At 48.6% G+C, this 12,783-nt stretch overlaps 1 protein-coding gene across 2 annotated transcripts in view; it reads right to left on the reverse strand.

The window, feature by feature from the left end:
* The window catches only part of Znf618 (zinc finger protein 618), a 175,352-nt gene that overhangs the window by 60,737 nt on the left and 101,832 nt on the right, over nt 1–12,783 (reverse strand). For both annotated transcript variants that reach the window (XM_037202603.1, XM_037202602.1), the window contains exon 3: nt 6,679–6,938. In XM_037202603.1, the coding sequence (XP_037058498.1) occupies nt 6,679–6,938 (260 nt within the window). The remainder of the gene's footprint in view (nt 1–6,678; nt 6,939–12,783) is intronic.

Below are 12,783 nucleotides of genomic sequence, written 5' to 3' on the forward strand. Positions count from 1 at the left end.
AAAAAAAAAAAAAAAAAAAAAAAAAATGAACCCCTGGGTCTGTCCAATAAATCCCATGCCAGCTGTAACTGCGTTGACATGCTAAGAGCAAGACATGCCCTTCTCAGCACAGGTCCTCTCTAGACAGCAGCCAGCCTTCTGGGCACCAACACCTACAGCAGGACTCTCCCAGTCAATGCCATCCATGTGGCCATGACCCTAGTTTCTCCAAGGGAGATACCATTTTCGTCACTGGAAAACCATCTGATGGCGCAGGTCCAGTGTGGACTTGGGGAGGTTTCCAATGCCCATAGCTGCGTGACTGAGCAGGGACACCATTCCATTCAGTAACACAGCCTGTTCCTGAGCCCAGAGTGTGCTCGGCCAGCAAAGCACATGCTTGCTGCAAAGTGTCTCGGGGGCATGAGCTCAGCACACTCAGACACCAGGGCACAGAAGGTGCACATGCCAGCACTTTCTGTCACTCTTTCATTTATGCTCAAAAGCAGGGGTAAGGCAGACCCTATCAGGAGAGTGGGCTCCTTGAAACAGGAGTAATACACCACCAGTGTGCTGTGTGGCTAAGGACTCTCCTGCTTTCCACAAGATTTGCCTCCCTATAAAATTATGGGATGGGTCAGCTCAAGTGGTAGCATGCATAGCCCCACTGTCCACATGTACACCCAGCACAGACTCCAACAGTCAACCATTCACCCTTCAAGACCCTCAACATTGAACTCTCCATAGCCATGGATGAGACCAGGATTGGAGCTTCAGGTAAAATCCACTCGCCAGCAAAAGACGAGTTTATTTCCCTCAACACAGACATCCACTGGGTTCTTCCCAAGACCTTCTTGGTTGGTGACAAGATCAGGATAGCTTCTTCTGAGCCTGACTCTCTGCACCAACTACACAGCAAGGAGGAGAATCTGCCTTGTGGACAGGAGAGGAGCCACACGGTCCTATGTGGCACAGCTTTCCAAAATGGTAGTTTGCCTTGAGGTCATCTCTGGGGTTTCCACCACCTCTTCCAGTAGGGTGTGCTAAGAGAAGGTTATGAGGAAATTACCCAAGTTACTCAAGACTTGACTCTTGGGGAGGCCAACAACATAGAAGAGAACGAGAAATTATGTGACGCTGATTTTATTTCTTATTCCCGCCCCCTAGTCCACACCACACCGACTCAGTTCTTAGACTAGGGAGAAAAGCAGGTACTGAAGAGGTACTTTACATCACCTGTTGTGGGATATTTGTACACTGTGTGAAAATGGATTGCTGTGATTGGTGTAATAAAAAGCTGAACATCTGATAGCTAGGCAGAGGAGGAATAAATAGGTGGGGCTGGCTGGCAGAAAGAAAAGAGGAACCAGCCAGCCACCCGGGGTCCAGACAGACAGACACAGTGGCAGCAGGAAAGCAGGATGGGCAGTATGTAAATGAGGTAAACAGGCCTCAGGGCAGCACATAGATTAATAGAAATGGGTTAATTTAACTTAAAAAAATAAAGAGCTATCTAGAAACATGCCTAAGCTAAGGCCAAGCATTCACAATTAATAATAAGTCTCCGTGTCATGATTTGGGGGCTGGTGGCCCAAGAAAGCCTGCTACATTTGGTGCCCAACATGGGGCACAGATTTCTACATAGGGCCTGAGAAAGCTGGGGGGGAAAACCCTACACAGCTGCCTAGTAACCCAATGCTCGTCACACACAGAGGCACCGCTCTGCCATGTAGAGAGCACTTGAACAGCCAGGACGTTAAGTAGAAACAAAAAACTAAGGAAAAACGCCTGCCACAGTGTGGGCTCCAACTCCCTAGAGCTGGGGTGGTTAAATGCATCCCTCTGTTAAATGCAGCTCCCAGTTAAACAGGCTCTCTGCCAGGCCTGTGGGCTTAAGGCTTGGCTCTCATGGATCCAAGGAGGGAGTGGAGCCAACCATCAGAAGCACACAGTGGAGGGCCTAGCTGCCACTTGGAGTTTAAGGCTTGGCTCATACAGTCAGAGAATGTCACAGGTACACAGTAAAGCAGCAGGTCCAGACTGAAAAAAAAAATTTAAACAGGTTACAGTGTGTTTAAAAGTGTGTATAGGCATTTAAAAAATAAAAGAAAATGGGGATAGTCAAAGGAAAAAAAACAATAGTTTAAAAACAATAAAGTCTTTAAAGAGAGAAAAAAGTAATATAAAGGGAAAAAAGCCACGTAAAGATGGGAAATATACAGGGGTCTGTATCCTGTGTTGACTTTGAATTTTATGAATGCTGATGAGCACATGACTGCTGCTAAGAAACATGGGATTGTAAAAGGAACTGCTGAAATAAACCAGCCTAGATATTTTAGGGATGTCAACTTTAAAATGGAATTCAGAAAATGTATTGCATTGGGGGAGAGGTTATGATTTTGTTTCAACAGGAAATGAAAGGCTGTGGATTCCTTCAAAGTTAACAGAGATCAGGTTTGATCGGGTGAGACCTCCTGAAAATCTTGGCTACAGATATAAAGAAATAAACCAGAAAAAAATAAAAGACAGGTGACGTATATGCTGATCCCTCTGCATGGGAACAGTTCTGAAACTGGACAACAAATGTTACACGTCCCAGGACTTGACCATTGTTTCAATTTTCTCAGAGTCCCCTGGAGATGCCATCGCCCCCAGACAACAGGAAGCAGTCTAGAGAACATAATACCCACATTCCCAAGAGGTGGGGTGGGTGGTTTTTGGTAAACTCGGTGGGTTGTGAATATTTGTCATCATTTAGTGGGGATTTAGGAATATAGGATAAAAAGACAACCATTCATCTCAAATATTTTACAATGATATGGGTTTTTGTGTATTGATACAAATTTAAGGCTAATTTTGTTGTACCATACATATGTTTCTACTCTTGTTTAAGGTATTGTAGTTATGCAGCTCATTAAAATGTATATAAAGTTCTAGTCCTTGAAAGCTATTATTACAAACTGGTTAGGATAATTAAAAACACACGTTAGTAGTTAGTCATCTATAACAATCACACTTGTAGTTATGTTAGGTATGTTTTCAAGGTTAAAGAGCTATATTTTAGATAGATAGGGGATCTTCAAACACTTCAGAGACCTACAGAATATGGCATTTAAGATGTTTAGTAACTTAAGGCTTTTCATGATACTGAGACATTTCTGTTCCTGGCAGCACCAATCCACTTCATAAAAGGATGATGTGTGTTGAAGAATCTTCATATGGAGTTTGCTTTCACTGTGGCAAAGCTAGCCATATGGGCAAGAAACTGCCCTTGCCTCAACTGCTAACATTAAGTATACTGTATAAAGCAGGACACAAATGAAAAAGACTGCTGAACTTTGCCGAGACAAGGTGGGATAGTCCTTTAAAATTCCTGCTTCATAGAAAAGTTTGCCAGATATTCTAGGTCTTAGGCCGAAAACAGATGCCCCAGCATTGCAAATGAACCTTGGATGACTGTCCAGGCAGCCAAATGTCTCTGTCATTTCTATAGTTTTGGAAGTGGCTTGCACTGCATTTCCTGTTTATTCAGGTAATGTTATATCCTTCTTAGGTCTTTGATGGAGTTGAAGACTAGATAGTTATAGTTGAAGTTATGATAGAAGGTAAATTAGGTGCAAAACTTTGGACTCACCAAGATAGGATAAATAATGGAGTATTTTCTCTGAATTTGCCAAATACAAATGGACTGAATATTGTAAATGTAATTTTTACCTGCTAATTGTTCTTATTGTATATAGTTTTACTTTGTTAGAGTTAAAGCCTTTCCTTTTTATTTAGACAAAAAGGGGGAAATATGGGATATTTGTACAGTGTGTGAAAAATGTATTACTGTGATTGGTATAATAAAAAGCTAAATGACCAATAGCTAAGCAGGAGGTATTGTCAGGACTTCTGGGCACAGCAAGAGGAAGGAGGAGGAGATAATCATGGTGTTGGGAGACACCAATGAGACCCGGAGGGAGTCAAACATGCAATATGAAAGGTAAAAAGCCACAAAGCAAAATGTAGATGAATAGAAACGGATTAAATTAAGTTGTAAGAGCTAGTGGGACAAGCTTAAGCTAAAGGCCGAGCTTTCATAATTAATAACTCTCCATGTCATTATTTAGGAGCTGGTTAGCAGCCCAAAGAAAATTCCAACTGCAGTTACCAACACTCAGACTATACTACTAAGAGCTTATCCACTCATCACTAGGCACAGCACCAGGCACTTAGCACACATCCTATGTCCTCACATAACCCATGAATCTGTTTGGTGGGCACTGTGGTACAGAGGCCTCACACCATGAGTCGGAGAACCTAGATGTGCTCTCCATCACAGGCACCACGGAGATGAGCTCCTCAGTCAACACTGTTCTGTCCACTTCTATTTCGATCCCCACATCCATGAGGTGGCCAGGGTGGGTCCTCATCTAACAGAACAGGACACTAATGGACAGTGCAAGCCAAAGACCTGGCTGTTGAGCAGCAGCTGAGTGGGAAATGGTGCTTCTGGCTGGCCTGCCTACCAGAGGCCTCCCTGACTGGATCTTCACTCAGCTACCCTTCACAGGACATCCTGGGAAGGGCAGCAATGGTTGCTGGGCTTAAAGAGTATTAACATATCCTTGTCAGTGAGAATAAGAGCATAACCTCACCTCCATTCACAGATGGAGGAAGCATGGTCCTTGGCTTTGGGAAGAAAATGCTGAGGGGCAGAAGTTAGGCAAGGCTCCCCTCCTCATGCCCAACTGTCCTTCATGCTGCTCTTGAGATGTGGGCACCTCCTGGCCCCCTCAGATGTTTGGTGTGACAGCTGTCAATGAAATCTATACCTCTCCCTTCTGGCTCTACCATAAATGGCCTGCTTGAGGTCATCTGGAGCTTGGTATCCTCTGCCATTCGGCTATCTGTGAACATGGCTAACTTGTGCTAGAGTTCAGAGACAAGTAGAGCCCTGTGTGAGCCACAATGGAGAGTGTTAAGAAGAAATACATTTTCAGGGTTCCGAGTTACCAAGATCTACTACTTTTGAGACCTCTCTTTACCACACCATCACCTCGCCCCATTCTGACTATCACAGTAGCACAACAACACAGCTCCCCAGAAGCCAGCACCATGCTGTGGGGTAGGAGCAAGGCGCAGAAGTCAGGCAGGTCCCAGAGATCCAATCTCCAGGGGCTCCCAAACTTGGCAGGGGACAGGCACAGTTCATGTAGACCCCTCTGACCAGAGGAGATGAGGGAAGGAAGGAGGCGCCCTGGAAATGGCCTTGAAGGACAAGTTGGACTTGGGAAATGGGTGGAGGTATTCCCAGAAGGGGAAGCAGCAAGAGCAGACAGGATGACAGGATGAATACTGTGTTGAGAGGTCTGGGATGATCAGAGGCCAAAGACAAAGGGCTATTGGAGGATCCTGGTGCTGTGGCCACAGTTCTGGACATGGCAGGAGTCAGTCTCAAGGTTTGTAAGGAAGGACAACATAGAATGTGGTTTTTATTTGTTATGATATGTCAGGCAGAGAGACACAGAAGTATGGCTGGTCATGGGATGCTGTGGTGATGCACGTGAGGACACTGAGTAACAGTGGACAAGAGAGCAGGAGGCAGAGGCCAGCAGCTAAGGAGAAAAGGCATCAGGACTTGAGGGTGAACCTTGGAAACAAAGGGCATCTCCCCTGATGCCCTGTAAGCCACACACAGTATGCAAGCCAGGAAGACAGAGGGGCTGAGAAGTCAGGAAGGGCAGGCCAGACCGAGACTGTGAAGGGTAGATGGCGATGGTGGAGGGAACAGCATGCCCCTGAACACTCTGGGCAAGGCAACCACGGATGAAGGTAAGGATGGACACGTACATGTACACGTGGGGCCAGACTAGGGAGCAGGGTAAGGAACATGGGCCTTGTTTCACTGTCTCTGGGATTCAAAGCTGTGGCTCGTGGAATGACGCGAAGCCACCAATATGTTTTGTTTGGCAGATTTCAAAAGCCAATCTGAGAGCCAATGTTGAAAGCCAAAAGAATTCACACCAATATGTTCACATGTTGGGCACAGGATCTGTGCAGAGATCTGGCAGGGCTGAGCCCAAGTCCCCACTTGAAGTGACTCTTAAGAGGCTGTCAAGCATTGTGGTGTAGGAGCAGCTGCCCTCTGTACATAGGGCAGTTGGGCACAATGCCATCTCATGTCCTGCAGGCTCTCGCTACATATGCTAAGCCGGCCTGTTAGGCCGTGTGACCATCTGAGTGCTTGAATCATCATTGCCTTAGAGCAAGTTATTACCAGACTCTTCCAAGTACAGGAAGGCACCTACCTGCCACTGATCAAAAGATGACCAGGACCAGCCCTGGGAACTTTCCCGCAAGTTCCCAGTCAAGCCAGGGACAAGACAGACAGGACATGCATTCAAGATACCAAGCAAGCAGTAAGGGCTTATGCTGGTTCCTCACCAGGGGCTTGGGGTCTCAAGGTGCGATGGATTCACTGGGCCAGCAGATATTCTAAATATCTGACCCCAACAAAGGCTTGACAGAAGCATGGGGTCTTGTCACATCAGGAAGAAAGTGAACTCTGCAGGCTAGAATTCAACATGCAAAGGCAATTCTCAGGAGCTCTGCTCTCTTCCTGGGGCGGAGCAAGACATGGTCTCTCAGAGAGGCCAGCCTCTTTCCGGCCACGCATTTCTACCTTGAGGTCCGGGTCCTCACTCAAGCACTCACCCAGGGTCTGCTGGTTGCGGACGCCGCCGATCACCACGCAGATCTCGGCAGGTACATCGCCAGTTCCATCCTTGCCCACCGCCTTCTTCTCCTCCTTGGCCTCGCCCTGCCAGATGACCTCCTGTATGTAGTCGTCCGGCAGTTCCGTTTTCACCTTCACCTCCGTCATCGTCCCCTGCTCAGCACTCAGCGAGGCCTCAGCAGGCACTGGCTCTGGGCCCTCCACCTTGGCGTTCTTCTGACTGCGCTTCAAGCGCTCCCTGGGAAGAAGAGAGGCCGTTCAGAGGGGATCCGTAACAGCCCGCTGGCACACAGGGAACCCACCAGCCCTGAGCACCATACAGACTTAGGTCAACGCTCTGTATTGAATGCAAAGGAGGGCTCCTTGGCCTCCCCCATCAGCTCCATTTTACATCTGGGTAAGTGGAGGTCTAAAGACTCCCAGGAGTACCCAGCTGACCTCCTGTCATTTGTACAACTGAAGTCACAAGCTACCTCAAGGGGCACCTCTGGCTACTGGCAATGTATTCCTGTCCAACTTTAAGCTGGGAGGCCTGCCTTTATAGATTCGAGGTCTGGTTCAGGCAGCCTGGGCTAGGGCCTGAGACTCTATTTCTAACAAGCCCCAGGCCAAGCTGGGGGTCTGGTCTGCCAACAGCACTCTGAGCAGCACAATCAGAGCATGCCAAGTATCTCGCACTGTTTCTGTTCCTTGGCAGCAGGACCACAGATCCCATCCAAGCTCTTTTCTACTCCCACTTTAGATGGGAAAACATCGGTCCCAAGAGGCTCTCGTGGTAAGGGTGTGAAAGAGTCAATGGGTTGGCACAGGACTGCTCTCCAAGCATTTGAGAACATCCTCAAGGACCTGAGGTCGGATGGAACTGGGCAGGACGCTGAGTGCACTCTGTAGCCTGGAACAGAGCCATGACTTGCCTAGGTCATAAAGGCAGGCGCAGGCGAACACACGCAGCCAGGGCTCTGGCCCCCACACCCGGGCCACTCTTTCCCCATTGCTCTCCATGGGTTCCCACATCCTTTCAGTAGGTGAACCATCCTCACGACTTCCATGTGGAAGGTGAGTAAGGCAAGGTAGGCACAAGATGAAAATCGAATCTCATTCCAGGCCCAGGGACACTGCCTGGCTATGCCTGGTCCTTTCTTCTGCTCAGAGAAGCCTAGACTCAAGGCATGCTCAGGCCTGGCCACGCGTGGAGCAAAGTGGAGCACTGTGAAGGCGTGGAGATGTGGGAAGCAGGGCCTGGGACTTGGTCCTGGATCTACCTGGACCCTGCGGTGTGGACCCATAGAAGCCCTGCTCTCTGGGTCTCAGAAGCTACAAGAGTCGAGGAGCAATGGTTTCACTGCACAAGTTGATTCTCTAGCCACAGCTGCTCCTAGAGGGGCAAAAGGTTGACGCTGAGCAAAGAGAGAATCCTTGAGGGCCTGCTTACAAGGGAGGCACAGAGAAAGGCCACCGGGGAGCTACTCTGGACCAAACTGTGCCCACCCATCCCCAAATTCACGCACTAATATCCAAACCACAAACGTGGCTGTTTCTGGGGGCGCAGTGATTGGGAAATAATGAGAGTTAAATGAGATCCCCACAGTGGAGCCTTGATGATGACGACGTTAGTGACTCTTGGACCAGCAAGAAGGCTCAGCCAGGAAAGGCGTTTGTCATCAAGCCTGATGACCTGAGTTTCATCCCTGTGACTCACATAGTGGAAGGAGAGAATTGACTCCCACAGGTTGCTCTTTGCCCTCCACATACTTTATAACATGCCCCCCACCCCATGATAAATAAGTTCACAACCGTTACTCTCTCCAACAGAGGGCACAGCAGTTGTCTGCAAGCTTGTAGTCGCCCCTCCCCGGAGCTTAAGCCATCTGACTCCAGACTTGGCCTCAAGTCTCCAGCCTGGTGAAACACTATGCCTGGTATTCCATTAACCACCATCCAAGGAAAGCAGGGGAGGGGCCAGATGTTCACTCCCTACTCAGCACCTCACCTTGAAGCCTGGGTCTCCTCATCTGCAAGCACAGCTAAGGGTTGTCACGGGTGAACACAGAAAACCCTTAGCGGAGTACTTGGCCCATTAATATTGACCTGCTACTAGGTCCTGGTGAAGCTGCCTGCCGGGAGACCTCACAAGAGCCAAACTCATGCTGGCTCTTGAACTTCCATGAGTGCAAGCTGAATAAATCTCTGTTCTTTAGAAACTACTCAGCCTTGAGTAGTTGATGAGATCAATAGAACACAGATTATTTAGAGAGCACGGAAGACTCTTCCATGGCATACAGTCTAGCACATGGACTGCAATGCATTCAACCCACAGCTCTCCAAACGCCAGCTCCACCACGGCTGAGAACCAGGAAGGGAGACCCCGAGCTGCTCGAGACAGAAATAAACATACTGATTGAGGAAAGGTGGCCACGAGTTACATTTTCAGACATGAAGAGAACTGCCAAAGGCCTGCCCAAGGCCTGATCTCTCCAAGGTTTGCCAAGTTCAGAAACAGGACAGAAAGGAACATCGCCGTCTCCTCCCCAGCTTGCTCCGCCGTATTCTCAATTTCAGCACTGTTACCCACCCTGAAGAGACCCCATGCCCCTTCTCGATCCTAAGGTCCTCATTAGTTCCAGGCCACCCCGTGAGGGCAAGAGGAACTGTGGGTCAGACACACTGTGTCACTCTAACCTGCTCGCCCACGGACCCTGCGGTGTTCCTCAAAAAACCCTCCCCGAGCCTTCGTTTCCACGTCTGCTACGTGGGGATCCTCGCTGGACACGAGGATGGGTGGGGACATCTGCCTGAAGTGGATGTCCACACAAATTTCAAATAGCAGTTATCATTATGACAATGACACTGGTTCATGATGTTGTCACTCTGGCCACCCTGAAGCCTTCCGAGCACGTAACTCCTCTGTGGAAGGCGCATCTCCCTCCCACAGGTGACTCCCACAGCGACTGGGCACGCTTATGAATTCTCTTTGGCCCTCTTGTCCCCTTTGTGACTTCACTGTCCAGCCTCTCCGCCATCACCTTGTCTATTTTCTTCCTAGCCCTGGCTGCTGGCTGCAAAGCCTTGTCCATTGATGACTCACCAAACTGTGCACGTCCTAACAGTTGTCTGTGTAACGCTCTACCTCCAGCATACAGCAGGCACACAGCAGATGCTCCATAAGTGCTGTACCTGCTCAACGATCAAGAGAAGACATGCCACCTGGTGAACAGGCATCGGGACTTCTGCTTGCTGTGACCCACAAGGGCTCGCCGAGACAGCAGATGGATCTACGCTTAAGGTAGCCATACCCATCTGCAACAGGCCTGGGTGGAAATATAGTACAGGGAGACTTCAGGGCATGGCACCAACTCAGGACTTGAGGCCATGTCTCCTGACCCCTGGGACCTCCAGACGGGTCACCGGGGTTCTAGAGTGAGGACGAGCAAATGACTTCCTCCCAAGGGCAGGTAAGACTTTTAGCCCCCTCCCCGACCCTACTACATTCTAAATAGGAGCTCGCTCTGGAAATCCATCTGCAGCTGCGTGAGCAGCCTGACCCCTTGACTCGGCCTATGGATGGGGATAATGAGAGCCGCTCTCTTTCCACAGGTATGTGTGTGACGGCACGGCACAGAGCTACCGGCTCCCCTTCTGTTAATGCTCGTGGTGCTCAGGACACACACGGGCAGCTTCCATCTCTTCCCCAACTCCTGCACTGAGATTTACAAGCCCAAACCTCTCTCTTCCTCAGCTGCTCCGCATTTAATTAGGTGTCCTAATAACAACGGCATCACACAAGTACTTAGATCACTTTGAATTAGTGGTGCAGCTCCTTCCAACTTCTTAAAAAATTTTTTTTCATATATCATTTTTTAAAATAGAGCTCATTATTTTAATTATATCCATTTAAATGTACAGTGGAGCCCTTGAATATTCTCAGCACGAATCATTAGGTATATTAGTGGAAAAGCACTCAGAATCTATCTACATGCTGACACTCCATAATCTATTCTATTTGTGTCGCTGTAAAATAGATTTATATATAGATAACTACAAAATAGTTGCTCAAGATATGCTGTGAATTTTATATTTAACCCGAGTCACACTTCAACATCAAATCCAAAGATGGGCACTGGAAGGGTATTTCTCAGTAAGTACCTGCTGCCCCTGGTCACTGGTTACTCTGAATGTGGACTGACCGGAGAGAGGCCAGACCAAATGGGTCCCCTGCCCAAAGAGGTGCTGAAAGCTCCTGCCCATCTCTTGGGTCATGGTTCTCCAAATGTGTTCCTCGAGGGCTTAGGTGTTCTGCTACAAAGGCTCACAATCACCCAGGAGGCTGGGATGGTGAGGATGGCCTTGAGTAGGACTCCAAGACCCCATTTCCTTCATTTTCAATAGACACAACTTTGTTTTGTTGCCTGACACTGATATTTGAGTTTCTTCCTTGTAGTGGGGTGACTGGAGCTCCCCCAAAAGGCATGGCTACATCCTAACCCTAGATTCTGTGAGCATGCTTTTTCTGCACGTGTATGTGTGGGCTTATGTGTGTGTGTGGGGGGGGGTGATAGCAAGAAGCTAACACCTCACTTTACCTTCAGGGTCTCTCCCTTAATCCAGATCTCATGGAACCATTAACCGTCGGCTCGCCAATTGGCTCTGAGCATTCCGTTTCTACCTCTCCAGTGGTGCTGGGATTACAAGCATGCCATCATGCCCATCTGGCTTTTGTGTGAGTACTTGAGATCTGAACCCTGGTCTCCTGCTGTATGGCAAGCACTGAGACCATCTGCAGCCCCAAATGTGAGCTTCTTTGAAAACAACAACAATAGATGTTTGCAGATGTAAGGATGTTGGAAGTGAACTCATCCTATGTGCAATAGCAAGTATTGCCGAGAGCACAGATATTAGAGATAGAAGAGGTCTCAGAGAAATGGAGGAAGCTACTGGACATCCAGGTAGATGTGGCCATACATCAAGGAACAATGACAGCTGCCAGAAGCAAGAGGAAACATTTTGCCGCTAGAGGCCTCCAGAGTGAGTGTTAATCTGCTGGCTCGCTGATTTCTGACTGCTGTCTCGAGATTTTGCAGGAATAAACCTCTGTGGCTCTAAGCCACCCAATCTGAGGTGCAACAGGCTCTTCTTCTCTGTATGGGACGTATTCAAGATCCCCTGTGTGTATGCTTGAAGCTTGGGCTGTGTGGACGTTTTTTCCTATGTGCCCCACAGCTCTAGCGCATAGCACCAAAGGCACCCTGTCCTTCCACCAGGGTGCTGTGCTCGGCTCTCTTTGCATCACGACTTCTGTGGTTTGGGAACATGACTAAGTGGCATTAGAGCCACTTAAACACAAGCTGAGACAGCTGAGATGAGAACCGCGGTAAGCACTAGTGGAAGGGGTGGGTGGTAGACACTGTGGATACCCTGACCGGCGTCCTGAGCACCCAGGACGGCATGGGATTTCACAACACCATAGAGAGAGCAGTAAGTCACTGAAAAACTTGCAGGCGGTGTATTTCTGGAATTGTTTTGTTTAATATTTTTGGATATAGTTCTGAAACCACAGAAAGCGAAACTGCGAGCAGTGGAGGGGGTGGGGGTGGGGAACTACTGTAACCTGTTGGATAGGCCACGGGGAAAAAACACACTGTAGAGAAGTAATTCTGAAGCGGTGGCTCCTCCGAGCCGTGGGATCTCTGAATCCAGCCCTCCTCTCCCCCCGGTGCTCACTCTTCTTGTTCCTGGCTTGCTGTCCTAGGCATGTGGCTGGTCTCCTGTGCCCAAAGACTCGGAATGAAGCCCCAGAAACAATCTTCCTCCTCTGAGTCTTACCTGGCCGTTCAAGTGGACGTACCCACCCAGTCCACCTGCGTTTTCAAGGCCTGCTGCCAGATGGGGAACCCAAAGCACTAGGCGTACCATACAGTAGCAATTCAGTGCACTCGGGTGAACGAAGGTCATGTCCAAGGTCACAGAACGTTGACTTATAACCAACATAGGGTAAAAACAATTCTGGCTTCTATTGTTGTCTGGTAATCACAAACCCACAGCCTAAGATGACGTCATCAGTGAATCCAAGGCCTGGGAATGCTGGA

Source organism: Peromyscus leucopus, chromosome 2, assembly GCF_004664715.2.
Source record: "Peromyscus leucopus breed LL Stock chromosome 2, UCI_PerLeu_2.1, whole genome shotgun sequence".
Classification (NCBI taxonomy): domain Eukaryota; kingdom Metazoa; phylum Chordata; class Mammalia; order Rodentia; family Cricetidae; genus Peromyscus; species Peromyscus leucopus.